General features: G+C 48.5%; 1 protein-coding gene and 1 long non-coding RNA gene across 5 annotated transcripts in view; one reads left to right on the top strand and one right to left on the bottom strand.

Annotated features, from left to right (window-relative positions):
• GLRA1 (glycine receptor alpha 1) overlaps window positions 1-20540 on the bottom strand; it is a 28700-nt gene extending 8160 nt beyond the window's left edge. For all 3 annotated transcript variants that reach the window (XM_006021175.3, XM_025200992.1, XM_025200993.1), the window contains exons 1-4: window positions 20417-20540; window positions 11569-11636; window positions 2230-2453; window positions 65-147 (exon numbers count right to left, since the gene is read on the bottom strand). In XM_006021175.3, the coding sequence (XP_006021237.1) occupies window positions 65-147; window positions 2230-2453; window positions 11569-11636; window positions 20417-20495 (454 nt within the window). In that variant the 5' untranslated portion in view covers window positions 20496-20540. The remainder of the gene's footprint in view (window positions 1-64; window positions 148-2229; window positions 2454-11568; window positions 11637-20416) is intronic.
• The window catches only part of LOC102367763, a 128899-nt gene continuing 107800 nt past the window's right edge, over window positions 6477-27575 (top strand). For both annotated transcript variants that reach the window (XR_323510.2, XR_003093431.1), the window contains exon 1: window positions 6477-6547. This is a non-coding gene — a long non-coding RNA (uncharacterized LOC102367763). The remainder of the gene's footprint in view (window positions 6548-27575) is intronic.

Here is a 27575-nt window from a genome sequence, read left to right as displayed (position 1 = left end):
GACTGCACCCAGTCAGAGGGAGGCTGGCGATTCACTTTCGGGAGGGGAAACCGTCTGTACTCACAGCTCTCCAGCTGCATGATGCACGTCTGGACATCCATGGGGAAGTTCTTCAGGTCCATGGGACATGCCAGCGTTAGTGTGATCCTGGGAAGAGGAGAGAGATGGGGGAATGACAAAACACCCTCCAGTGCCCATCGGTGTTTGTTAAAGCAGGAGCAGCACAATTGGTTCAGATCCACTGAAATGGTCAAGGACCCAGTAGCAGTAGCAAAACACTGGCCCAGGCTACCCATCCTTGGAGGTGTTGAAGACCCAGGTAGACAAAGCCTTGGCTGGGATGATGCAGTTGGGGCTGGTCCTGCTTGGAGCAGGGGGTTGGACTAGATGTGACCTCCCGAGGTCCCTTCAACCCTCATGTCCTATGATTATATGACAGAGGAATAGTCATGAGGAGTAATGCTGAGAAAAAGACACCAAGTTCAAGCTAGGAGTCTGTATGAATTCTGTTCTTTGGTCGGATAACATGGCTTCTTTGAAACTGAAACCTTTCCTGGGGGAATCCAGGTTTGTGGGGCTGGATGGGTAATATCTTTTATTGGACCAGCTTATATAGTTGGGAGGGCTAAGGGACAGATATGGGGTCTTCAAGCGCCCTTCGTCTGGTCTGAGAGAGGATTTCCTGCTAGCTTATATTTACAGCTGACAACTGTGGCAAAGCCCCTTGAAATTCTAGTTCGATTTCACTCAGTCGGTCTACGCACACGCCTGCGTGTGTTTGCATGTGAATGCGGATGGGTTTTGAACATATAGGTCCCTTCCTAATGTGTGCACGCTCTTGCACTCGCACACAACATTCATTTACATAAACACATGCGACAGGAGTGTTACATAAGGTGTTTCGTCAACAGAGCTCCATTCAAAAAGGGCAGAAACCTGAACACCCTGGGGAGAACGAGCGTGCCTGGCTGTAAGGAGGCCAGAAGAGAACAGTTTTATTCGCTGTACTTTGCCCATGTCTTTGGAAGGCATTTCAGAGCGGATGGTTGATTTTCTTTTCCCTTCGGACTTGGAAAGCTGAGGTCTCTGTGATAGTCAAAGCCATTTCTGCCCGGAGCAAAACACTCCAACTAATCTGTGGGTGTTTGGGAGCATAACGTTGTTATGATGCTGGATACCGCAGCTGCTCCGATTGCAGCATGGGCACCTGAGCTTTAAGAGCAGGAGGGCATCTCTCTTGGCCTAATTAAACTTATTTTTTTTTTAAAGTCTATTGGGGTGGAAGTTTTGGTTCCAGACTGTTGGCTTTTTTCATGAGATAAGGTTGTTGACCTCATGGCCAAGTGTCAACTTGGAGGACCAGGGTGTTTCTCTTAGTCTGGTCTCTACCATTCAACTTGTTCAGCATGGGAGACCCTACTTGTAGCTGTGTCTTGCTACTGCTGAATAACTCTCGGGGTTACAGACATGCAAGCTGCTCCAACACACCAAAGTACTTAAGGAGGGTTATAGGCTCTCAAGGCCTGTGAAACCAGAGAGAGTGGGGTAGAAGACCTATGGCACACCATTGAGCCCCATCCCATCCAGGTTTAGTCACACAATTAAAAACCGAGTGTAAAATCTGACATAAGCAGCCAAAGGACAGCATTTGCTGCCACCACCTTGCCATCCTAATGCCGTCATTTTGGATTTTACCTCAATGGGGGCTGCAAGTCACCTTGTTGGGACTTAAGCCTCTGGGTCCAGGGAGGTCTGGGGTTTTAAGGTTTTGCCATCCCTCAAAAAATTTGAGAGATCAGACTTTCTCACGGCGTCCAAAGTCAGACAAAATCATTCATTAAGTAAAAATTTAAAACAACAACAACAAAAAAAATGGTTTGAGTCAATTAAACTATTTTTTCCCAATAATTCTGAAACACTTTGATTTATTTTTCTTACCATAACTAATGTATATTTTACACCAACATAATTATCAACAGGAAAACTGGCATTTTCCAATTTTTTCAAACATTTTCCTAAGTTAGGACATTTGCCAAAAGGGATTGTTTTCTCCTAAAAGTTTTGCGTTAGCTGAATCTGTGTTTTTTGATGAAGAAAACGTTCCAATCAGCTCACTTCCCGGGTGACTGCTAGTTCTCTGTTTATTTCCCAATTTTTTTTTTCCCCGCCAATTCTCTTTCCTTCCTTTCTGCCCCTTCCCGCAGAGACTCTCCCCTTTATTTGCCTCACCTGATACTGTAGAGGACGTTGCCGTTCCTGGAAATTCGGAGGAGTTTGTTGTCCGTGGTGATCTCATGGAAATGGGCCCCTTTCTCGTTGGCAAAGAACAAGTCGGGCTTCCAGATGGAGTCCAACATAGATGGATCCAAGTCCAGGGAATCGTCAGGGTACTCGTTATATGCCAGCCGCGGGTCGTTCCACTGCTGCCGCAGGAAAATGTTCACCCGGTAGTCCTGCAGTGAGGGCACAAGAGTTGGGGGGAGAGGACACAAAGTTAACGAGTGCTCAGAAGAGTCCGAAATGGCTGAAAACAGTGCAGGCCAAAGGGATTTTGAGGCCAGCTGCAGCCGAACAAGTCAACACACAGTGTCTTCGATGTGACTGGCATTGTGTTCTCAACCGGTGACATACCCCATCGGTGTCATCTCAAGGAACTGTATTTTTTATTTTTAGTTCGAGCCTCGTAGCTGAGAGACTGATCACTGGACAAACCGCTGCTGTCCTTGACATCTACCTATTACGGTGATCCCCAAATCTACATCGTGTTAGGTCTCAGCAAGCCTTGGCTGAAGTGCATACAGCTTGATGAGAAAAAATTGCGTGAGAGCCTCTGCTACTAGGTCTCTGGGGCTGAGCAAATATTGCTCGGTGACCTTGAGGATCAGGGGCTGAAGTTGTATCTCCAGGATGGCTCTCGCAGAGGATTTGGGGGTAGAAGACACCAAAGGCAATTTGCATTTAGTATTTTAACTGCTTGCTTTCTGAAAGCACACCAGGCCCCCAAGTAGGAAGGGGATTCAACTGGACCTCACATTTCTTACCTATGGACTTCATCGTCACCAACCTCAAAGCTCCTGCTCCATTGCATCATTTCATCACCACCATTAGCACTGACTGTGAATTTAGGATTTCTGGACCAAAGCAGGCTGCTGAGCTCTACCTCGCATTTATTGGCTGTTCTCCTGAACGATACAAAACATTTTTGGTTCCTTCTGGTTGACCACCCAGTCTTTCCCCCCAGTCTTTCACATGAGAAAGGCAGCTGCCAAATTAAAACGGAGAGGATGGGAGAAAGACGGAGAAAGAAATGAGCACTGACTCCCATGTGGGTGATGGACGCATTGAGTCCCTGACTTCATTTGCATTGTCCAAGTCTCTTGGCAGCCGGCAGAGCATCATGTCATAAACCAATTTCACTGCCCTTGACCAAGTTAATTGTTAGTACCAGGGTCATGGTTTTATTTAGTGTCTCTCCTTCTTGAGCTAGCCTGAAGCGTTTTATGAAGCAGTGAGTCAGACGCTGGCAATGAACTGACTGTGTGCGGCAGCCGTTCTGCGCTCATCAGTATTGAAGGCACAACGTGGATGATTTAGGGTCTGGTTGGTTTGTTTCCTTTCCGCGACACAATGATCTGCTGGGTTATTCCTGACTCTCCCATCAGGACTGACTGTCAGTTCCCACTGCAGCGTACCAGGATGAGGAGACCAGGGTGGCACTAGCAGCGCAGCATCTGCCCATGAGACATCCCAGCCTGCAGCGCTGCGTGAGCTCCCGTGCCAATCGAAATCCCAATATACGACCTCTTGTCCCAGAGACAAGATGAAACGAACCAAATCGGGGTGGGGAAACTGGCTTCCACCACCGTGCAAGCCCCGACTTGCAGAAGCAGGGTTAGCCGATCGTGTTTTGGGTGCCCTGCACTTTTGGTGAGGACAGTCCATTACATAACGTCTCCTAGAAATCAGTTTTAAGGCGCTAAATCCCATCCTCAGCATCTGAGCCTAGGAGCTGTGAGTGACCTTAATAATTTTGACAACAGCAAATGGACCAACGACTTGAAGTTAAAGGAAATGGACTTTAGAGCGTGGAAAAAACCCCCAAACCCGGCTCCTTTCCCCCGCCCTCTCCTTCTGCTGAGATCCAAATGTCACCTTCACAGGCACTAGTGGATCTTTCTCGCTTCATTATCCACCTCTCTCTCCCCAAGGTAACACGTCTTTAGAAAACTGAATAACTGTGGACGTCTAATAATGAGGGCCCCTGCGCAGGACTAACCCATCATACAGATTTGCAAGGAGAAAAAGAAAGAGGGAGAGATGAAAAGGAGAGAGCGTGCAAACAGCCCTTTCCACGGCACCCAGCCACTACCTGAACACGCTGCATGCATTGATTTCTTTCTCTCCCTGTTTGTAAAGATCAGTGGTGGTTGCAGTCAGGGGAAATCAATGTAATTGTCCTAATAGGCAGAAAGCAAAAAGCTGTTTTGCTTATTCAGCTGCAAAGCAGCTGAACACGAGCAGGTCAGCTCCATCTAGGCGTTCGTTTCATGTACGACACAAATCAAATCCATGTTTGGAAGAAACTTCAGCGGTCGCTGCCCAGAGCGCGCTCAGCCTGACGGCACGTAGCGAGGGTAGAAAAGGAACTGATTTCCACCACGGGGGCTTGTGTTACTCAAAATCAGGAGTAAATCCCTGGCTTCGGCTGCAAGAATTGCCAGCTAGAAAGGAAACGGGAGGAAAGAGCCGGGTGGGAGCAGGTCTGCCATCGCAGCTTTGGCAGAGGAGGAGCAGATGGGGGTGGGCAGCACTGTCCTTCCCCGTGTGAGACCCTGACCAAGGGTCAAATGAGGATGAATTTTGTCTCATGGAACATAATGCGCTTTGGACAGGACATGCAGAGCTCACACCACCCCAAGAGTTTGCATGATCCCCCTGCTGTGCTCCCTCCTGATTAGGGTCTTACATTGTGCTCATCACCACCGTGTCTGCGCGGCTTCCAGCCATGCATTCAGCAATGCGACAAACATCTATTGCATGATTGTTTCCCTTCTTCCTCACCCCAAACCGTATGCAGGGGAGTGTTTTGGGAGGGGTTCTGCATATCAGGGCGCACACACCTCCCTCTAGCGTGATACTGGAGAAGCCAAGGCCAAAAAATGTGCCTCACAGCTGAGGAGGTTTGCAATGGTCCTGAGCTCCTGGGAGAGCTGATAACACAACCTTTGTGGAGATTGTCTCCTTGTCCTTATTGTGAAAAGGCCCTTGTGCCTGAACATAGTCTTCAGTCTGAGCAGGTAGGTGGTCTTGAGGGAGCCGGGGTGGTCTTTCAAAAGCCTTTAAAATCAGGACTGAGATCTTGAGGTTGTTCAGGGTTTTTGGGAAGCCAATGAAGAGCGATGTGTCTGGGGTACCCAGCATGGCTGAAGCGATGGCCTGCAGCATCCTCTACCATTCCCAGAAAGCACCGCACTCCAGAAGCGATGCAGGTTCATTTTCCCATTGGTACTGGCCCTCCACCGCATCTCATGGTGAATGCTGCTGAGGGCAAGGAGGATGGGAATTGATTCATCCACTGACAAGATCGTCTCTCTAAAGACATCTGTTTCCCATGTCCTGGCCTGAGTGAAGATTGCAGTTGGATCAGGAGGTTTGCAACACTCGCAAAAGACTTTGACTTGCTCTACAGCGAGCTTAGGAAAATCAGAGGCTGACAAAGGACCTCAGAGCTAATGTGGACAGGCAGGTAATGACCCACAGCCACCATTTATCCTCTCACCAGGGAGGGGACTATAATTTTCAAGTCATGACTAGGGGCTGCTCTCAGCTTCAAGCATCCTTATTTAACTACAAGGGTCTGAAGTTTGCCCCCTGGTAAGCCTGAGTAGCACAGTGGCATATGTGATCTGTCTTTTCTGGGTCCGGGAGGCCCAGGCAGCCAGAGAATAAATGACCGAGGAGAATATACAAAGCCCTGCTGACATCTCTATGAGGGGAGGAAGAGGAAAGGAGAGGTCCGTGTGGAGGAGGACTGCACTCGAGCCAGCTTAAAAACTGTTCGGTTTACCAAAAATAGGTCTTTATTTGACTCCTTGTTTATTCCATGGAAAGAAGAAGACCTAGAAGCTTTGTTTGCAGTTTGAGGATGGTGCATGGGACTGAAGGGTGCTTCTCTTGAATGCTGCAGGTGCATTGTTGACCGCCTGTCTTGGTGTAGGAAAGCAATGGAGGCCATGGGTAGTGAATCCGGTGCTTTACCCAGGTCCGTCACATTTGCTGGGAGAATGGGAGGAGAGGCTTAACTTTGCTCTGCTCTGCTTCCCAGTGATGGGGTATCTACACCCAGCAGGGTGATGACCTGGAGAGGGTTAATGTAAGGCCTTATTACCTTCCCCAGCTGTGTGCAAGCCCTCCAGGAGGAAGCAGGTGCTGTGAATGAGTGCAGGTTAGGCAGCAGGTAGGTAGAGCCCTGGCGGGGTTGGGAGAGGCTTTGGAGACAGAGGCCGAGAGCAGCTATGCAAGGATTGAGACCACCCCTGCGGGGAAGGTAGGACAGCCCAGGGCAAGGGGGAGGGAGAGGAAAAAATGCCCCTTCCTGCTGCTAAACCCTGGCTGGGACCCAGAGGAGATCCTGGGGCTACCTTACCCTGGCACTTGCTCTTCCTGGAACTGGAAACTCCCAGGACTTGCAATGCCTGGACCTAGGGTGATGTTGTGGGGTCTCCCATCCTACAGCCAGCACTGATGGCCTTTTCCTCCATTGCAAGCTATCGAGGTTTCACATAGCAGTTCACCACGTCAGAGGAGAGGGAATGCATGGAGGCCATGCAGGGCCTGAATGCCACTGCAGGTTGCACAGCATTAGTCTCATCCTATTGTAATTGAGGGGTGAGGGAGCGGTGTTGGAGCTGGTGAGTCCAAAGCTAGGTGGAAGCATGGGCGGTTTTGCAAGCGCAGGGAAGGGGAAAGTGTTTCGGCACTGCTGAAGAGGTCACAGGAAGACCTCAGCACCGTTTCACGTGTGTCTGGGAGGGCTTCTTTGTTCTTTAAGCAACATTAGCAAATTATTCTTCTAGTAAAACCCCTGCTGCAGAACGGTGTAATATCTTGCCGGGGGAAACCCCCTGCATACATACAGAGCTGAACAGATGTTCCCGAAGAGAAAAATTAACTGAAACTTCAGGGGGGAAGAATGCAGAGTATTATTCGAAGAGATATCTCTACACTGGTCACTCCACCTCGTACGTCTAGTTGAACAAAATATTCACGGGGAAATTGGGTGACCATTGGCATGTGGGTGCTTTGCACATCACGGTAGGATATAAGGTAAATTAAACCCTTTGACTTTCCCTTCCCCAGCCAATCAGAAATGGTACTGTGTTCCAAATGAGAAATTTGCCTGTCTTGATATTATTTTTTTATTTCCAAATTAGAATTTAAAAGTGTCGTCCAAAGGCATACTTGCATTTTGCCTTTTTTTTTTTTTTTTAGATTGTTCATGTACTTTGCATCGAAAGTCCCATTTCAGGGTTTTTTTTTGCAAATTGCAAAATGTTACAGGCTTCGAAACAGCAAACACTGAGAAGCCGAGTAAAAAAACGTCTTTTCTGTTTCCCTCCCCGTCCTGCTTGCAGTTCCTCATGTGACTCGGCTTTGGATGAAGGACAGGCTCAAGAGCCATATTTTCCCTGCTAGGTTTTATCAGCTGTTTGATTCTTGCTGGGTTGGAGCTCGTGAGGTTTAGCGGGTTGTTGGAAGTCCATTTCCAGGCGGGATTCATTATCTGATTGGATGGCTTATGTACAGATGGCTCCAAACGAGTATTTTACAGTTGGACAGATAGAGCCTCCAGCTTCTCGTGTCCTTATTAGATACTTGTTCGGCGAGTGTGGTTGTGTTGCAGCTGGTTTATAAGGTCACGTTCGGCTTGCCCTTTTCAAATGGGATGAATTCAGTATGAAATGCCGTTTAAGCAGCTGACAAATATACGTATGCAAAAAAGCACTACTGAGCATTAGAATCCCAAAATGTCAGCACGTGATCTTCCTTTTCAATTCTCATTTATTACCTGCTGGTAAACCCGCTCCACCTCCGTAGAGAGACCCGGCACCCATGGATTTCAGCTGCTATTTTTAGTTTGTACGAGAGATTTGAAACTTCTTATTTCTGTTCCTCGGTGTGGAAGCCAAAAGAGAACTGCCCGAGTTGCTAATAAAATCAGCTGCAGGAAAGGATGCTTCTCATATTTATGTTAAATATGGAACCCACCTGCTGTTGAATGTATTACCATAGTAATATTTCAGGACAGAAAGAGGCCAGCTAGGCTCATCCATCCATCTGTCCTGCTCTTTGTGCCCTCTAATGTTTCTTGACTTTTAAGTGCTTGTTTGACCCTGAATACGTTCCTGGTAGCGGCTTCTTTTCTTATCTTTGGGCTGGATAAAGCCATAAGAGCCTTGACCTGTCCTGCTCATCTCGGACCCGGTCCAGGCCCGTGTTGCCTTCATTTTTGGTCCCATGCTGCAGTGAGAGCTCTTGGCATCTGCTGATCTTGAAGGACTGCCTCTTCCCTGGCCCTGCCTATGGGAGCTCATTTCACGTGTGAATTTTCCCTCCTTGCTTTCTTCTAAATCTTGCAGTTCTTCACTCTTTGCCTTGCTTGCTTTTGGGAGCTCCTACAGATTCCCATGGATGGCTCCCATCTTTTTCTCCCCTCACCACCTGTTCCTTAATGGATGTGAACTCAAGTTTCCCAACTTCTTTATTTCTCGTGCTCTTGTTTTCTTCCTGATGCTATGGAGCCCCAAGCTATGAAGTATTCCTCCATCGATGGTCTTATTGGCCCCGCACCAGACTCTTTGTAAGTCAACAGCCATGTCTTGTACATCAACTAAGAGTCCCAATGCAAGTATATTTATATATAAAAATACATGCAGCAATGGAAAGACCTATGATTCGGGTGCTAGGGAGCTGCTTTGTACAATGTGGTGTAGAAATGGAGCATTTGAAGTGTATGAATCTGGGGCCTGCTGTAGTCTGAAGACCAGACTTGAGCCGCAGCAGCTCTTGAACCACGTACTTCCTCTTTGGGCCAGTGAAGTAAACTCGATGATGTTACCCTAACTAATTCTGTTTCTGCTATTTAAATCCATGACCTTCAAGGCTGAAAGTTTGTGCTTCTGCTTTTCCACTAAAAGTCCACTAACTGGGAGCAGTTGCTTGGTCTGGTACCTTTCTTTTTTTGTTCCACTGAAAACTGGGATTGAACTGAAAGGAAATATTTTCTTGGAAAATTCATTTTATTAAAGTTGAATATGTTGTTACATTAAAATAGAAAAATGTCATCCGCTCCAGCAATAGCTGATGCCAGCCTTATACATGACCAGCCTCTGGAGACACGAGAGAGTCGTGTACTCTGCACTGCTGCTTTGCAAGCGAGTCGTGCATCTTGAGTTGTAAGCCTGGTTCTTCTACTTACTGTAGAGAGAGCAAGTTTCTTGTAGTTGTTTTGAATCCAGCTGGTTTGTGAAACCTCGGTGCAGCAATCTTCCACTGAAATATAAGGGTCTGTTAAACCTGAAATGCTTCCCCAAACTGGGTTGCTTTCACTGGAACAATATCTTGGAAGAGAATAAGGGGGGGGAAGGTATTCCAACAGGATGTTTCAGCCTGAATCATTGTATTTTTGGCATCATCATTTCAAAAAGTGGACCCTGGAACAAAAATGCTTCAGCTGACCTGAGACCATTTCCCCCCCACCCACCACCCCCAATTTTTTCTCTGCAGGGATTTTTGAATTTCTTTTTCATTTTTCATTCCGATTTTGCCGCAAAGCTAAGCTACAACCTCTTGACATTGCCTCTCCTTCATTCAGGCTGGCTCTTCTGTCACATTGCTGTAAACAGTTGCTAGGTGGTCAGCTTTTCAGCACTCAATCCAAAATGCCAGGGCACTGGTGAGTCCCAGTGGCTGCTCCCAAGACCTGTGCTTTTGTTTCGCAGCGTCTGTTGAAGCAGAATTGACATCTGCTGCCTTCGCTCACATAGGCACTCGCAGAAAAAAATACAGTTCTTTCCAAGCGGGAATGGGAATCCTTTTTTCGGACGGGGAGAATCCAAGATGATGTGTCTTGCAAAATATAGCTAATCCCTGCAGTATGCTTCTGAAGTCTGCCACGTGTTTCTCCTTGTCAGGCTAGCTTAAGATGTGCTTGTTTCTGTCAGCCCAGTTCATTTGGGATTTCTGCCTTTGCATTTTAATGTATGGTTTTATGATATGCCTTCGGAAGCAATATAGACCAGCTATATAATATCATCTTTCTCTATAACACACAGAGAGATCAATAGACCAGCCCCATCTCCCAGGCAGTCTAATACTTTTTAAGAGGAGGGTCTATTTAATGAATTCCTGATTGCACGCAGCACCTAGTGATGCTCTGCATTGAGGCCACGTGTTCATAAGGGTCCCACACTCCAGTTCATGAACAAACACAAAATTCAATGCAGTTGCCATTTATTCTGCTCTACCTGCAAATGACTGCAAACATGCAAGGGGTTTAGAAACATCACGATACAGCAGCAGGTATTTCTGGGCTTTGCTCTGTCCTGCCATGCAGCTGAGGACTTGATTTCCTGAAGTATTTATCGAATCCTGTTCTGAATGCGTAGGACAAAGTACCGGAGTTGCATTTATGCACATTACTTTCCACATCTTTCCAGAGAGACCATTACAAAAACAGTTGAACCTCATATTTCTGGATGGACAAGGTTCTTTGGGTGAATCTGATATCTATTATTAGACCAACTTAAATAGTTGGAAAACATGTTTTTGGCAAGCTTTCAGGTTTAAAAACCCTTTGTCAGGCTGAGGAAGCCTCTGCAGATGTTTCTGGATGATCTTTAATTAATGCATCGGGAAGGCATTGTACCTACAGAGCCTTGGGTTGCTTTTTGCTGATTATATCACAATTGACCTTTCATTGCTCCATCTGACAACTATTATCTCCTTTTCCTTACAGTGGACACCTCCTAGCCCCTTACAAATTAGATGCAGCTATTAGCAATGTTCATTAATTTCCTGACGAAGATGGCCTGTGCTGCGTATGTTGGTTTTGATCCCGTGAATGTTCAGTTTCCCCCTGGAGATTCAGGCTCCAAAGAGAATCCAGGTCTGAAGCCCTTCCCCAGCCTCAGGGTGCAAACTGGATCTGTACTTAACTCTGATCCCTTTACTCTACAATGGGCTCATTTGAAAATCCCACCCCTAAACACCCTTGAAAGTTTGGATGCATCTCTGAACTTTGGGCCTTAGTCAGACCTTAAGCAAGAGGTAAATGGAGCACGTTTTACTTCTGCCCTCAGCTCCGTGTATTCTACAATTGGGAACATCAGCTCCTAAAATCTATTTTTATGTGCAGACACATGCAGGATCATAGTCTTTGAACAGTGAAATGCGTCAAGGTTTGTAAGTTGGAGCTATAAATTTATTCCCACCTGAGGTCTACCCCAGGAAAAGAGAGCAACAGTCTACTTTAGCATAATAAAAGCCAGGAATGCTGCATTTACTTACCATCGTCGTTTCGGCAATCGAACCAAAGCTGTTGATGAAAATGTTGCAGCTGACGTTTACTGCGGGGCCTGCACGACAAAATAAGACTGTATCAGTAACATGGCTCTGGAGGGAGGTCGCTCAGCCTTGCTGCGGGAACTCGTGGCCTCGCGGGGTTTATTCCTGGCTCTGCCACTTCCCATCTGGGTGACCATAGGCACATCATGCTTCCACCTTGTGCCTCAGTTTCCCCAACTGCAGAATGGGTAATGATACTGCCCTTGCTTGGAAAGCGCTTCATTGAGCACTTCTGTGTAAGAACTAGCTGCTGTTGGCATGGTGGATGAGTGGACTATGCAGGCTGTAGCCCCTCCTCTTTCCCATGGATATCTGACCATCTACAAGGGATCTGCATATATCCCCATGATCATATTCGGCACTTGACTCTATTCTAGGAGGTCAGATCCTGAGGTCTTTGCTCAGTGAGTCCTCAGGAAACTGCTCCCTGAGGATGACAGGAGGCTGGTTTTAATTGCTAAGACTCTAATATTGAGCGAGAGACGTTCTCTGAGGAAGTCTCCTTCCTTCACTCATTGCAACCAGGGAGGCTTTAAAGCTTCCTTGGCACTTGCTACGGGGTCTGGATCTGACGTGTGCTTCTCATCCGTGTTCCAGAGCACGCATCTGCTAGTCTTACACACGTGCGGGCAGCTGACCATATCTTGCAAGCCTCAGGGTGGGCGACAGTTTGCATGGGTGGAAGGGGCTGGAGACTGAAGGAGAAACCAGGGTGGTGTCACGGTGTTGTGAGAGGGTTCGTCATGGTTTGCGGCCCTTCATGCCATGCTGGCGGCAAACCCGTGTTGGTGCAGCCGTGCACCAGTGGCGCGTGCCGGTGGTGCAGCCGTGCACCAGTGGCGCGTGCCGGTGGTGCAGCCGTGCACCAGTGGCGCGTGCTGGTGGTGCTGATTGGCTTGAGGCTGTGCAGGGATGGAATCGGGAAGGTGCCAGGGCCTGCAGCTCAGCACCAGGTGATGGAAAATAAAGGCTGAGTAAGGGGTAAGCACAGGGTTCAGGACCTGTAGACTTCCTTTTACCTGTTGCCTTCACCCCCGGGAGAAGTCCTAGTCATTGCTTGCACTCAGAGGGATAAAGCGGGCTACAGTTTCTTTCCTCCCCGTGTACCTCTCTAGTTTGAGATCACATTTTGGGGCCGTGCCTAACTCTCAATAAAGTCAGCCCCTCCGCTGATGGAGACTGGCACCGCTCCATCCGTTTCCACCAACCGAGCCTCTGACTGCTCTTGCAGCCTTTTTGCAACAGCCCTGCTAGGCTGGAAAGCTCAGTTTGCCCCTTTAAGCAGAGGCAGAGGCCAACCGCTCCGGGCGCAGCGGGAGGGCCTGTTGGACCAGGAGGGGAGGATTAGAGCTGGAATCCCGACTCTCTGCAGCTATACTGGAGTCATCAGAAACGGGCCGCCCAGCACTTTGTTCCCTCTCCCCTTTGTTTCGTGCCTGTTATTACCTGACCGTTTTACCTTTGGCGGATTAGGGGATTAGCCGAGTCAGCAAACCCCCTTTGCACGAGCAGGGCTTTGTGCATGGCCCAAGTGGGGCTGCACAACTCAATAGGGACAATGGAGCCGGGGCCAAGTGAGGGCTGACGCAGCATGTACGTGGGGGTGAGGGGAGGGGAGCCTTTTCACCTTTACTGCTCCAGCAGAGAAACAGCACATGGGGAACAGCTGGGGTGGGGACCGAAGAGGGCTGTCTGGACCCTTCAGCAGCCAGAAAAGGACCCGCTGAGGGCTTCCCCTGATGTCTCTGGATGCCTTGAGTTTACTCCTGCCTCTTCCAAGTCTTTGGAGGGAACGTTTCTTTCCTCTCTCCGATTCTGCATCCCCTGTCGCTTCCATCGGAGCTGTCTGGACCCTGCAGCTGGCCTGCCTTGTCCATACTGCAGTCATTTCTGCAGCCAACTCCTGTGACTGCAGCCTAGTGCGGAGATCCCTCAGCATCGCTGGCTGCAGCCTCCAGGAGCTCTGGGCTGGATGATTTGCTCAGCTTCTCATCAGAGTCAATCTGCCTACACGGAGCTGCTGGTTGCCGTGTCTAGACCTCTTGGCCATCTCTGCACTAACGATGGCCCCGTCAAGTGACCGAAGCATAGATCCACTGCTCAGCCACATGCATCCGTTTGGATTTTGTGAGATCTCGGGGGGGTTTTTCCCCCCTGAAAGCTCCATCTTCTGGAGTCCTGTGACCATGGCAGAATTTCAGCTTCCCCTTTTTTTTTTTAAAAAAAAAAAAGGGGGTTTCTTGCACCTCTGACTGCGAACAATAGTCTGACACTCTGACCCCAAAAGGCAGATAATTAAGAACCCAGCAAGAACCTAATCGTAGTTTTTGAACACGCTGCGTCGTTCCTGTATTTATAGCTGTTTAGAAACACTCAGTCTTCGCAAGAGAAATTCCATTCACCGGTTTCCTAATTAAAAATAATAAGTTTGCTAAAACAATGTGCCAAAACCAAGCTCTCCAGAAAAGACCCCAAACCAAACCCAAGTAGAAAAATTCAGAACGTGTTTCAAAAAGCCATGCGTTAATGAATAAACCTATTGCATGCTTTAAAAAAAAAAAAGAGTAATAACTTGCTGTTTTTCCAATGCATCGAAAGACTCCCACAGCTATCCCACAGCTTGCTCTAGATTTTGGTCTCCAGTATACCCAGTGACTGGGGATCCCTTAGCGCTGGGTGTGGAATTGGTGTGGTCGTGGTCGAGTACAAGAGCACCCAAGCTCATCTCAGTTGGGGTCTTTCCCATCAAAATAGCTGAGGCATGTGGCGGGTTGGAGAAAGGAGGTGCTTTTGGCTCCACTTGACAGATGGGAAGACTGAGGCACGGGGTGCTTTGCTGACTCGCCTGAGGTCCGAGGCAGCGGAGCCCTCCACCTCTGCCAGCTGAGTTGTTCCAACATGGTGAAGTGGAGCAAGGGTTTTGTTGCCGTCCGGCAGCGGGCTGCAGCTCGTCCCATGCTTTAGTCCAGCTGCCACCACCCATTCAGCAGCTGGCGCCATCCCAGCGTGCACCGGGATGGAGCTGTGGGGAGCTGCCAGAAGCATGTGGATGCGTGCGTGCATGCACTGGGGGTTTGCCAAGGGTGGGTGTTGTCTGCACCCGCTGCAAGGCCTTGGTCCCTAAACTCCCTTCCGAATGACAATGCCCATCCCTTCCATTCAGCTCCGTCAGCCCCGAGCTGGCTTTTCTGCCCAGCCAATCCTTCTCCATCCAGATAAAGGAGCACTCATGCATACCCACTCCGCCTCTCCCAGCTTGGCCTCCTGCCTGGCGCCCGGGGCTCCTGGGTGCTTTCACTCTATTGTTTGCCTCATTTAGATTGTAAGATCCTTGGAGCATGAACTACTTCTTCCCTCTCCTTCCCAATGCTCAGTAAACACTCATTCGCGGACGCCGAACATCTGTCGTTCTAGGTGCTCCAAATTTCAGTCTCTGGAACAGCTTCATCCGGGACATTCTTCCCAAAAAAAAAAAAAAAAAGGATCTAAAGATGAGTTTAGTGGTCAGAAATGATCTTGTTTCTACCACATGCCTCTCTGCTGTACATCAGTATTTCACGTGCTGCCCGACGGCTTAGACTTGATATACTTCAGGGACTTGACATCAGAGGCCACATCTGCAAGCTCGCAGCTGCACAAAGATGAAATACTTGCTCATTTTTGGTCCAGTGATTTTTTTTAACAAGACTCTTCTGGTCTGTAATCAATGTACATTTCCTCCTCGGTAGAAATTAATGGAATTTCTTGATTGCAAATGTTACATTCAAAGCCTGTTTTGTGGGTTTTTTTTTTTTTTTTTTTTCATGTGTCCCTCCTTTTTAAGCCTTGTACCTAGTAGAAGATGTGAGTAACTTTGCAGCTAGCTAGCAATGGCGCACTCTGAGAAAGGGCTGCATGCAGCAGGGCTTGTCTGGATTTTTTTACTGCGAAAATTAGTTCTCACGCTGGTTGATCCACAGGTTTCAGTAGCCAGGCTCATTAAACATAGGTATAGGTTAGGATATCAGATGGGGAGGAGGACTGATGTATTTTTGTGTTGTGGTTACTCTAATTGATAGAAATGCAGCTGGCACCCACTGGTTCCTTCTGTGATTAGTCTTTTGGGTGGAGAAGAGAATGACTGACTTCTTGAATCAGAGTTTGGGGGCAACTACCTGGAAGCCGTGTGTGTTTGGGGGAGGCGAGCAGGAGAGGTCCAGGAACCATGCTGGTAAAACAGTAGGCTACGTTATGTCATTAGCAATAATCAATAGGTGTCTGTAGCCTTTCAGCCCAGAGGGGCATGCGTGCTGATTGCACGGATGCTGCGTTATAACCTAGCGAAGGTGCCATATGCACCCCTGGCGTATGCGAAATATTGCAGCTGTTTTGTCACCGCAGGTGGAGTTGCTCATTGACTTGGCACTTTTAACCTAGCAGGCAGTATCTCCTTGATGGACCCGAGCAGGATTTTGCCAGCAGCAGGCTTGACTTGTCGAGGTGCTAAATGCCTGCATCTCTGCTTGCAGTCGGTGGCCGCTGTGAGCACTCTGCTCCTCTAAAAACCCAGTCTTTATCTGGATAGCTAGAAATGCCCTGTACCGACCACAGTAATGCAGCCACCTCTGGAGTGAAACACAGCTGTACAGGGATCGGGTTGTCTCCTACCAGGGGAAGATAGTGCAATTCAATACCAAAGCATGGGTGTAGCGGGGAGGGAAGCCTATAGCGCCCCTACCAGCATGTTCACTCTCACCTTCCCGAGTGCTAATTTCCCTTGCTAAATCCTACCCAAACACCGAGGATGCCTCTTATTCTCAAGAAGATGGCTGTCCCATAAATGTCCCTCCCTTTTCTAATCTCAGCCCCCCACATTGATCCAGCACAGTCTTGCTCTACTTTTTCATTTAGATCTAACCCATTAAAGTGCCTTGATGAGTTACTGCCAGTTAATTTAAATGACGTGCTTGGAGAGCTACAACCCCAAGCTCTGCAAAGCTGCGTCTGTGACTTCCATATAAATTGGATCCTGATTTATGTGTGGGAGAGCAAGCCAGCGAACTGCCCCCACGGGGAAGGTGGAGTTCATTGAAATAAATCTGAAATTAAATTATCTCGAATAAAATTACAATCCAGCTGCCTTCAGCAGAAGGATAGTGTATATATTTCATTAAATATTAAAGTTTAATTTCTTGTGTGTGCACGCACACAATGGCGACAAGCAATTGCAATGGTGCATTTTTTAACCCTGCGTGCCTTCCCTTTTTTTGTTGGTTTCTGGGAGGATTCTCTTAACGTTGGGAAAATCAGGGACAGAGCCTACTGCCTGCCAATGGACTGCAGGAGCTGTTGCAATGATGAATTGCTCCTAAGAGTTTTGCATTATCATAGCCCAATTATTCCTGGGGGGATGGAGGAGGGGAAGCTGAAGGTAAGAAACAAAACGAGGCACAGAAATTAGGAGCTAACAACAGTGGGCAACACCGGGTGAGATTGTAGGGCCCGGTTTATCTTGAGAAGCAGTCGAGGACAAAGCACGGGCCAAAAGAGGCTTCAAAAATGAAAAATGGCCTGCATTGGAAGAGTGCATTAGAAGAACAGGCGTCTAACGAATGCCATTGCTTAGGGGTTGATTCGCCTTTGACCTGCTCGATGTGGTCGGTTGCCCTGATGCGGAGTGGGTATGAAATGCGACCTGCATGGCTTTGTGCACCAACATGTGGGGATACACCATGAAGGACTAAGCCCTGCACCCAGTGAGTGGGTGCCCAAGGCTTTGGTGGGTCCTTAATGACCACTGGACTTGATGAGCTTGGGTTTCAGCAAAGGAGTGCGAGGGGACCAGTGGGTCAGTTGGATGGCTCTTTCCTTCCTTCCTTCCTCCCTCCAGTTCCCAGTTTTTGCCTTCTGGACGAGCGGGGTCCATCTATCCAGTAGTTTTTCCTTTGGTCCCTGGCTTGAGAAACACTTTGTCTGAGTTATTCTTGGTGTCTAACTCATCCTAAGAGCCAGCTTTGGGTAGCCAGCAACTGGGAGACACTTTTGAACACTTTTGTTATTAGTAGGGACAGGTGGAGGCCGGGTGAAGAGTCTGCAGCATGCCAGGAGACGATGAGTCCTGCCGTCGAGAAACTGCAATGTATCTGAATAGCAGCAGAAGTACTCAGTATGAGGCCCGTGCGAGGGAAGCCTCCGTGGGTTTCAACACAGCAGCCAGCCAGTCAGGAGCAGGTATTTTGTGATACCAGAGTTGACTCGCTCTCGCTGCAGGATGCGGATAAAAAACACTGTGCCATTTGCAACTTGTCAGGTCGCATTACAAAAGGGCCTCAGGGGTGCGGCAGCAGCTGTGGCCAGATGTGAGCATCTAGCACAGCTGGCATCTGGAGGCCCAAGCCTGCGTGGCTGCTCAGAGGAGCTTGCTAGAGTCACGATGCTAGGTGGGAAGAGTGTTGCTTGAAAGCAAGATTTTTTTTTTTTGTTTAGATGGACAAAGTTCTTCGGGTAAATGTGATATCTTTTATTAGATCAAGTCAAATTTGAGTTGCAAATGTGTTGCAAATTTGACTTGATCTAATAAAAGATATCGGATTTACTCAAAGAACGTTTTCTGCCCATGTCCTTAGACCAACAGGGCTGCAACCTACACCCGTGTAACTTGGAAGATATCTCTTCTAGATGGCACTTAGGAGCTGGTTCTCTTCGAAGGCAGCGCAGGCGCAGGGCAGGCTCCACCGTCGCACTGCCAGAGCAGTGTGAAGGGCTTTGATTTCCATGAGAGCCAGCCCAGCTCTCCTTCCCGACCTGAAGTCGCCATGCTCTGGGCCATCACAATCCATTTGCACAGCAATGATGCCTCTGATGTCAGGCAGGGAGCGAGAGCGGAGCTTGAAAGGAAGCGTGAATGAAAGGAACAAATCCGCCGTGCGGGAAGATGTGATCTTAAATCAAACACCGCTTCACTGCCTCCAGGGTATTGGCTTCAGCGCTGTATCCCAACCCTCCTGTGTTGTATGTACCAGCTCCAAGCAACAGCACTTATCATGGGCAATAGGTGGCACTCCTCCATCTGATTCCACCCTGAACGCATCCGTCCGTGGGCGAGCGTGTTGGAAGGAAGGGACTGGCTTCACCTGTTGAGGGGCAACTCGGATACTGACCCCATAGAGCAGCTGGAGATTTCAGAGACCCATTCGTGAGAACATGCGTGCATTCGTGCTGTCCGGTGCCTTTGGGACAGGCGGGCAGCTCTGGGAGTTATTCTGTTTTTCCTAATTCTTTGCAAGAGTTGCCTTAAATTTCCTGCTACTAAATTCTTTTTCTCTTTGCAGACAACATTACCCCTTCCAAATAGACAGATCCCCTGACTTGAGAGCCAGGACCGGTAGACTCGTCTTGCGTCGTGGCTGGCTTTTCTCTATATAAAAACTTTATTATATAGAGAATGTAGTCATACATTCTCTATATAATAAAGAATAGTCACATAGTCTATAGTCATACATTCTCTATATAATAAAGTCATAAATCATGACTTGAAGTCTGTAACCTCAGGTGTCTGCAGAGCTAGAGGTGGGACTTTGTCCCATTGGAAAGGGAGTTTCCCAGCAAACGTAACAGTCACACTTGACTCCATCGGGCTCTGGAGTTTGAGCTGCAAAGTACTGATGTGTGGGAAAGTTTGACTCTTCCTGATTCTTGTTCACTTCATTTGTGTCTTCATTTCACGGTGAAGGAGGCATATGAAAGGCTGGAAAAACAAGGCTGGGAGGGATCGTGAGGGCTGAGCTAGTCTAAATGTCTGTCCAACACTCACTGAAACACCTCCGGTGCCAGAGATCCCACAACCCCTCTGCATAATCCGTTCCAGGGCTTAGCCACCCTCATCATTGGAAATCTCTTCCTAATATCCCACCTAAATCTCTCACATGGCAATTTAAGCCCATTGCTACTTGGCCTGTCCCCTGTGGATGCCGGCAGTAATTGATTGCTAGCCTCTTCATAACACCCTTATTTGTATTTGAAGACGGCTTGCTAGTCCCTGTTCGGTCTTCTCTTTCCTAGATGAAATCGTACCCATTCTTCCTGCCTTCCCTTCATGCTGTGTCTTCTCATCAGAATGGTTTTTAGTGCATGTGACTTTTTAAAAACTATGGAAAACAAACCGTTCCTTAAGTAATTTTCCTGTAGTGTGTGGCAGCTGGGATATACTTGCTATAATGTGTGCTAAAGGCTTCATTTCATATTTATTTTTGGGTGAGTGGCTTAACTCCTACTTTCAATGTGTCATGAATAGTGAATGCACGGATGTGAAATAACCAGGTATAATCCAAATATATTATTCAGAGCCGTGGTTCATAGCCTTTTCCTTACAGAGATCCCTTTTCCAGTTCAAAACCCTGTTCCATCTAGCCCAGGCCTACATGGGTTTCCTCTCAATAGGCAACGGGGAAAGGACAGGCTTGTTGCAAACCTTGCGGCTGGGCAGCTACAGTGTGCCCACCCCAGCCCCCTTTGCAATGTATTCAATGCAATTTTCATCCTTGCTTTGTACCAGTGACTGGGTCTTGCTAAAAAGCCACTGGGTTGCGCCCTTTAAGGCAGCTGTGCTCGAGTAGTCGGCAAGTGGACTCTATACACAGTTATACATTTCTGCATAAGAAGGGAGCGCAGGACCTGTGGGATCCCACAGGAAGGAAGGTGCTTTATAAATATAAAGCAGGCACATTTCATTTGCATCCAGGAAGACCTCCGGGGAGCGGTAATTGCAACCGTTGCCCAATAACCGAACCCAAATGGGCAGGGTTTTGCTTACCTTTGAAGTTGGGTCTGATTCTGGCATCGTAGCCTGAAGTTCTCCCCATCAGCTTGTCCAGGAAGTCCGAAGGGGACATGGGTTTGGGAGCAGAGCGGGCGGCTGCTTCGGCTTCTTTGGAAGCTGCCAGGCTGCACGATAGAAAAAAGGAGGAGGAGGTTACATAGGGCGAGCTTTGACCAGCTTTGACTTTGTAGAGACCCTGCTCCATCAGAGTGCCCGGGATCTATAAACGAAGAAGTCAGCGTCTGATTCCCACTGTAAGATTGGAGAGCTACTTCTGCAGCTTTTTTAAATGAGGCTAGTCTCTGGTAATTTGTTTGCCCAGCCCAAAAATGTCTGAATGCAGAGTCCCAGCTGCTGCCCAAGTACCAGGAGATCACAAACAAAAGAAAATCCTTTTGCTAATTTTGGTACAGATCCCCGGCGTCTGCCTAAATCAGAAATATGAACTCCCGTGGAAAAATACACTCAGAGATTAGCTTTGTTTTATTACGGGGCACCAATTACTGTGTAACTACATGGCAAATAGTACGGGTCTCCGACGGTCTCGTCTTCAAAGGGGCAGATGGGATTCGAGCTGTATGATTTTTGCCGGTTTTAGTGGGTGTCACATGGCTCAGCGATGCACGCAGAATTTTTAGACTGTAGGGGAAAGGGATTATGTTTTCTTCCTGGCGGTTGCAGATAACTGTATCTGCAATGCAGGGAACTTGAGTTCAAGATGGTGACATGGCCTTTTCCTCTGGCTGGCAAGGGCTGCGTCTCTCTCTGGAATGATCCTCGTCATGAGAGAGGAGCTTGAGTGTGGGGAAAGCAGGAAGCAGCATCTTTCAAGGGCTCAAATCCCCATTAGCATGAGGTAAGCCAAGTCACCAGGTCGTAAGCAGTGCAATTCACCCTTATGAGCAAGGCCTAGCAAAATGCCTATGCATCAGGTAGATCTTCAAGACCCCCCTTCACCTCTAGGTCTGGGACAGACATTGCATAAACCAGTTTGAGCTCAATCAGTTAAGTCTGATACTGCATTCACCCAGGTTTATCTCAAACCAGTTTTGGCCAGTTTTATGCGCACTGAACGTCTCTTCTGTTGTAGGTTAAGGCGGTTTCTGATCACTTAAACCAGTTTATGTGCAACGTTTGTCCCTAAAGATTAAGCAGTGCCTAGCCTGTTGCTGCTGTTCCACAGTCTTGGGAAACAAGAAGGGTCGTGTCTTGTGTCAGAAGCAAGTTGAGGTGCAAAGACACATATCTATATAACAGGATAAACAGGCAGGTCAATCCTCTCCGGAAATGCCACTGAGATGTGGCGGATAGACCTTGGTTTGCTTTGGGGGAAGGTCTTGAGGAGGGTGTCTCTAACACACGTCTGTCTCTCACCCATATTCCAGTAGTAGGGAAGGGATGGGGATAATGATTATTCATAGAACAGGGGCAATTTTTTTCCTTTCTGGCCAACAGGAATTGCAAATCTCTACCAGATTGGCCTTGAATCTCCTGTTTGACAGGCTTTTGGCATAGCACTTAGAAGGCGAGGTCACAAAGACCTCTATTTCTTCACTGTAATTGCACATCACCATATGCTCCATGGTTGCCTTGCATCTGTCATCCTGACTACTGTGCTGGCATTGAACCCGCAGCCTCCAAAGCTGGAAGTATTCACCTCTAGAGCTCCGGCTATGGAAGCAACTCGCATAACTGTCGGGCTTCAACCACACATCCTCAGGGGATTAGATACCCCGGGATGCACGAATAATGCACATGTCGGCTGGTAGCCCTAACCAAATGCACGTGCCTGCTGGTAGCCCAAATGTGATAGCCTAAACCAAGCGTGGGTACCACTTCCGATCCCCAGCACCCAACATGCCTAAATTGGCCAAGTGCAGGGTTCATTTCCTGTCGTTACTCGGATGAACTGGAAGTGTACTAGCCTCTGTAACAACATGACCTGCATGCCAAATGGTCAGCAGTCAGTCCTGGACAAGGACACGGCTTGTATATAAAGAGCCATGGCATTACACCGGTCCTTCTCACTGGCTGGCAAATAATTTAACTACAGAGCTTGAGTTTTCAATCCCAAAACTATCACAAATGCAGTTTGATCTCTAGAAAAGGATCAGCAGAATAATTTTCTGAAAATTTCAATGGCTGTACTGAGTGCAGTTTCCACCCCACAAGCCCCCGCCATCCTTAAATTTGCTTTGTTTCATCTCATCAGCAAAGACGTTGTTCTTGCCAGGGGGGAGAGAATTATGACCAGACATGAGCTGAAATATGCATTAGGATTTTGCTTTACCAACTCCGCTCCTTCACAGCCAATGCCTTTAATCCACTCCTCATCTAAACCTTGTCTGAACTAATCTATATATCCACCCACGCACGCACCTTATATGGTAGGTGCGGGTCTAGATTTCATACATTTCAGACTAAATTTTTTTGATCCCTTTATCTAGCAAATTGCCTCAAGCCACGCCAGTAGGTTTCAGATTGGACCAGGGCAGCAGGATGGGTTGCTTAAAAAAAATGTGTATTCTTGCAAACTCAATTGAGGATGGGGGCGGGGGGGAAGGATGATCAATACTGGGCTGTAATTCTGCATTCAAAAAGAGCAGTGGTATGGAAATGAGTTTGGAGAAAAGATTTCAATTAAACAGCAAATGAGTTGGTAACCAAAGAATCCTGCCATTTCAGCAGAGAGGTGCAATATACTGATTTCTTCTCATTAACTGTGGGCTATGGGGAGAATGTCGGAGTGGGGAGGAAGGGAGGAGAGCAATGAAGATCTAATAGGCTTTTTTAAGCACAAAAAGAAAATTAAACAACTATACTTCCCGTGGAATTTACGTTCAAAAGTGAGATGACGGAGCTGAGAACCTGAATGTGTTGTAAAGCCGACTGCTGGTTCGGCCGCCTGGCTTGTGTGCGTGTGCAGATGGAGGCTTTAATCTACTGCAAATGAAATACGACATTAGTTTTTCCAGGGGCTCAGTTACTCAAATCCTTCTGTATCATGTCACAACTGAAACAAGTTGTATGGCCTCAGCTCGCACTCCAAAGCATCTCCTGCTCCTTGCAAGTTGTTTTTGTGCGTGAGATCTAGTAATAGCTTTCTTAATCTAATAATGATATTCATCAATATTTAAGTCAAGGACCTCCATAGCTCTCCTTTCTTTGCATCTGACCGTGGGTGTAGGGAATGCTTTGCAAATTTGAATCAATTCAAACAGCAGCCTTGTGAAGGTGCGTACATATAAATGGGCAAGAGCACTGGGAACATCAAAAGGACTTAAAGGGAATTAGGTGTGTTGACTTGCAGTAGTATTTGGTTATTTGCTTCCACCTTCTTTGAAGGACTCCAGTCTTTCCGGCTAAGGCATTTCTGCAGGATTTACATGGTTTAAGGACAAATGATGGTTTAAGGGCCAATGTGGTCCACATTTTCAAAGAAGGGAGGAAGGAGGACCCAGGAAACTCTAGGCCAGTTAGTCTTACCTCGATCCTAGACAGAATTATCCTGGTGCATGTCCACGAGGGACCGGCAGGGGACATCATGCTTAGGGGCAACCAACATGGGCTCATTAGAGGCAGGTCCTGTCAGACGAACCTGGTGGCCTTCTACGACCAGGTCACAAAATCCTTGGCCGTAGGTGTTGTGGTGGACATAGTCTTTCTGGGCTTTAGGAAGGCCTTCGACACTGTCTCTCACCCCATTCTCATTAAGAAATTAGGAGACTGTGGCATCGACACCTACACAGTCAAATGGGTCACTAACTGGCTGGAGGGTCGCACCCAGAGGGTGGTGGTGGACAGGTTGTTTTCGACCTGGAGGGCTGTGGGCAGTGGGTTCCCCCAGGGCTAGGTCCTCGGGCCCGCACTGTTCAACATCTTCATCAGTGACTTGGACAAGGGGGTAAAAAGCACCTTGTGCAAATTCGCAGACAACACTAAGATGTGGGGGGATGTGGGCACGCTAGAAGGGAGGAACAGGCTGCAATCGGACCTGGACAGGTTACAGGGGTGGGCGGATGAGAACAGGATGGGGTTCAACACTGACAAGTGCAAGGTGCTGCATCTGGGGAGGAAGAACCAGCAGCAGACCTACAGGCTGGGGAACTCCCTTCTCGTCAGTGCAGAGGCACCCCTCTATGTGACACTGGTCAGGCCGCAGCTGGAGTACTGCGTCCAGTTCTGGGCGCCGCACTTCAGGAGGGATGTGGCCAGCACGGAGAGGGTCCAGAGGAGGCCACCCGCATGGTCAGGGGGCAGCAGGGCAGGCCCTACGAGGAGAGGCGACGGGACCTGAACCTGTTCAGCCTCCACAAGAGAAGGCTGAGGGGGATCTAGTGGCCATCTATAAACTGGCTAAGGGGGACCAGCAGGCATTGGGGGAGTCCCTGTTCCCCCGAGCACTACCAGGAGCGACTAGAAATACCGGTCACAAGCTGGCAGAGGGTAGATTCAGACTAGACATCAGGAGGTGCGACTTCACAGTCAGGGCGGCTAGGATCTGGAACCAGCTTCCAGGAGAAGTGGTGCTGGCTCCTCCCCTGGGGGTCTTTAAGAGGAGGCTGGATGAACACCTCACTGGGGTTGTTTGACCCCAGTACTCTTTCCTGCCCACGCTAGGGGGTCGGACTTGATGATCTGCTCAGGTCCCTTCCGACCCGACCAACTATGAAACTATTAGTTGTAAAGAGAACCTTTTGCTTCACATCACCCCCTTGCTTTAATTACCAGGAATGGTCTTATTGTTAAAAACAGGTGAAACAGGAAATTTTGCATGATTTAAAGTATGCATGATGGCTTAATATGTTTTATGATCTGGGTAAAGAAATTGTTTTGCTTCAGTGCAAGAGTGGAGAGTAAATTAGGCAAAATGAGGAAGGATGGCTACAACAGTCTTCTGCACGGTAACTGCTGATAGTGAATTGTGGCAGAGAGGGTCAAGTCGAGAGTTTAGGTCATATCGCATGCCCTGACCGAGTGAGCAGATCTTGGCACTCAGCTGCCTGGAGAGCCAACAAAGCTGCACAACTTTACATGCAGTTCGATACCTCTGAAGGAGTCGGGTGAGTCCAGGCAGGGGTTGCTAAATGAGGAAACTGTGCACGCATGAACTGCAATAACAGACGTGGAAATGCAGAGGAGTGCTATGGGGAGCTGGTCTACACTGGCATAGCATCAGCAATCTCATCTGAGGTTCTGGCTCTCGGCATGTAGGGAAGAGAGAGCCACATAATTGCTTCCCTGGTCTGTGAAGTCTTCATTTTCCCCCCCAGCAAACATCTTATGTGCATCTCTGGACACATCAGAACTGCCATCGATGTTTTGAGTAGGGGGACAGGCGCTTTAGAACCCCCCCCGGCCCTGTGTGCAGGCTACACACAATATGCAAGTGATTAAGGGATGTAGACTCTTCCACTTAGAGTTGGCTACTAAATATTGCTCTGTAACCAGCAGGCTGCTAATAGTTTTCCCAGTAGATCAGCAAAAGCACAGCTGGGCAGGTGATGTGTGAATCCCACGCAGTCACCCCTGCCAACCAGAGCTAATGCCAACAGCAGCTCCGTCTGGGGCAGCTCTGAATAAACTGTGCTTTGGAGAGACATATCAGGCGAGTACCCAGCAGTCTGGTTGCCCATCTTTTGTGCTTTGAATCCTATCCGAGCCATGGGGATGGTGCTGCTTTGCACTGGGGAATTTCTCCCTAGGAGGGAGCCTGACGTGGGGTTTCACAACCCCTGCTTCCACCATGCTGGGGGGAGGCAGGCCCAGAAGAGAGGTCTAATGCTGTTGAGGAGCAAAAGATGTGAAGTGCAAGTGTACTATTAAGTATGTCAGGGGCGTACATCAGGGCTTGGGGGAGCATCTATTTACCAAAGTCCCCCAGGGGAGGAGAAAAAATAACGGGCACAAACTGATTTGATGCTCACCTTGCTGGGGTTGTCCCATCCCAGCAGTCTTTCCAGCCCAAGTGCAGGGGGAGCGGACCCGATGATCTTGTCAGGTCCCTTCCAGCCCCTAACGTCTATGAAACTATGTACAGTTGACTGCTGTACTCTCCAGCCTGGTTTTCTTACCCCCCAGTGAATCCCAGCTCTGCTTCAGTTTAATTTCCACCTTAATGCAGGGCATAACATCATATATTGGTTTTACACCACTAATCCCAAGGTCCACCTTAACGTGCAGAGTTTGGCACGACTCTTCAACCTGGCCAGATTGGTATCGCCTCTGAGTTTCTGATCCAAATAGATGAGACGAAGTGCTTCAGGGACAGCATATACCACGAGGCACGTATTAATGCACATGGGCTCGGGAGAGGAGAGCATCTTGTTCCTTTCCTTGGCGCTGCTGCAATCCTGGGTGAATCTGTCTCGGGATGTGCTGTTAAACCATCAAAGGAGCACTTCAGCGGGCTAGCGAGCCAGCATCTCATTTGCGAGATTGATGCGAGCTCACAGGGCTGAGCTGTAGGAGGTGCAACAGAACAGCAGGCCTCCGAAGGGGAAAGTCATTGGAAGATGAACAGCCACTCAAGTGGGGAGACCGAGGAGCTTCGGCTCCTGAAATGGATTAGCCAGGCTTTGCGAGACACCTGCTGTCGGTGGCAGCGTGCCGGTGACGAGGACGGGAGCAGAGAGAGGATTCCTGTAACGAGGCAGCTTTCCTCACCCGCCTTAGACTTCTCTTCTCCGGGTCCCCACCTGCCTAATTTTCCGTCTTCTTCATTTTCTTTGGCCTCGATGCTGAATTTTCTGCTTGGGCACAGTTGGGCCTGGAACGGTCCGGTTAATTAAATCTAACATCACAAACTGTCCGGCGCTGGTGGAGTATTTGTGTAGGGAGCTATCGGCTGTCTCCCCACTGGCAGCAAAAGCCGAGGAGCTGAACTAGCTCTGTTCTCCAGGCCCCCCATCAGCTAGCAGGGAGCTAATTGTGCCTTTTTAATTCTGAAGTCCACGCCGAACAGCTGGCAGCAAACTGGTGTGGAGGAAGTGTGCGACTAGGGTCGTGCATGGTAGTCGGAAGTGGACAGGCCCTCAGGCGATGAGGATGCGGGGCAAGTCCATAGAGAAATGGGGAGGGATTATCTGGGGGACATTCGGCACCACGACATCATTGGGAACGCATGACTTGCCTTTCTGGGACGAAAGCAGGA

Source organism: Alligator sinensis, unplaced genomic scaffold (assembly GCF_000455745.1).
Source record: "Alligator sinensis unplaced genomic scaffold, ASM45574v1 scaffold550_1, whole genome shotgun sequence".
Lineage (NCBI taxonomy): Eukaryota > Metazoa > Chordata > Crocodylia > Alligatoridae > Alligator > Alligator sinensis.
Note: the sequence above shows the minus strand (reverse complement) of the source record. Positions and strands in the feature narration are given on the sequence as shown.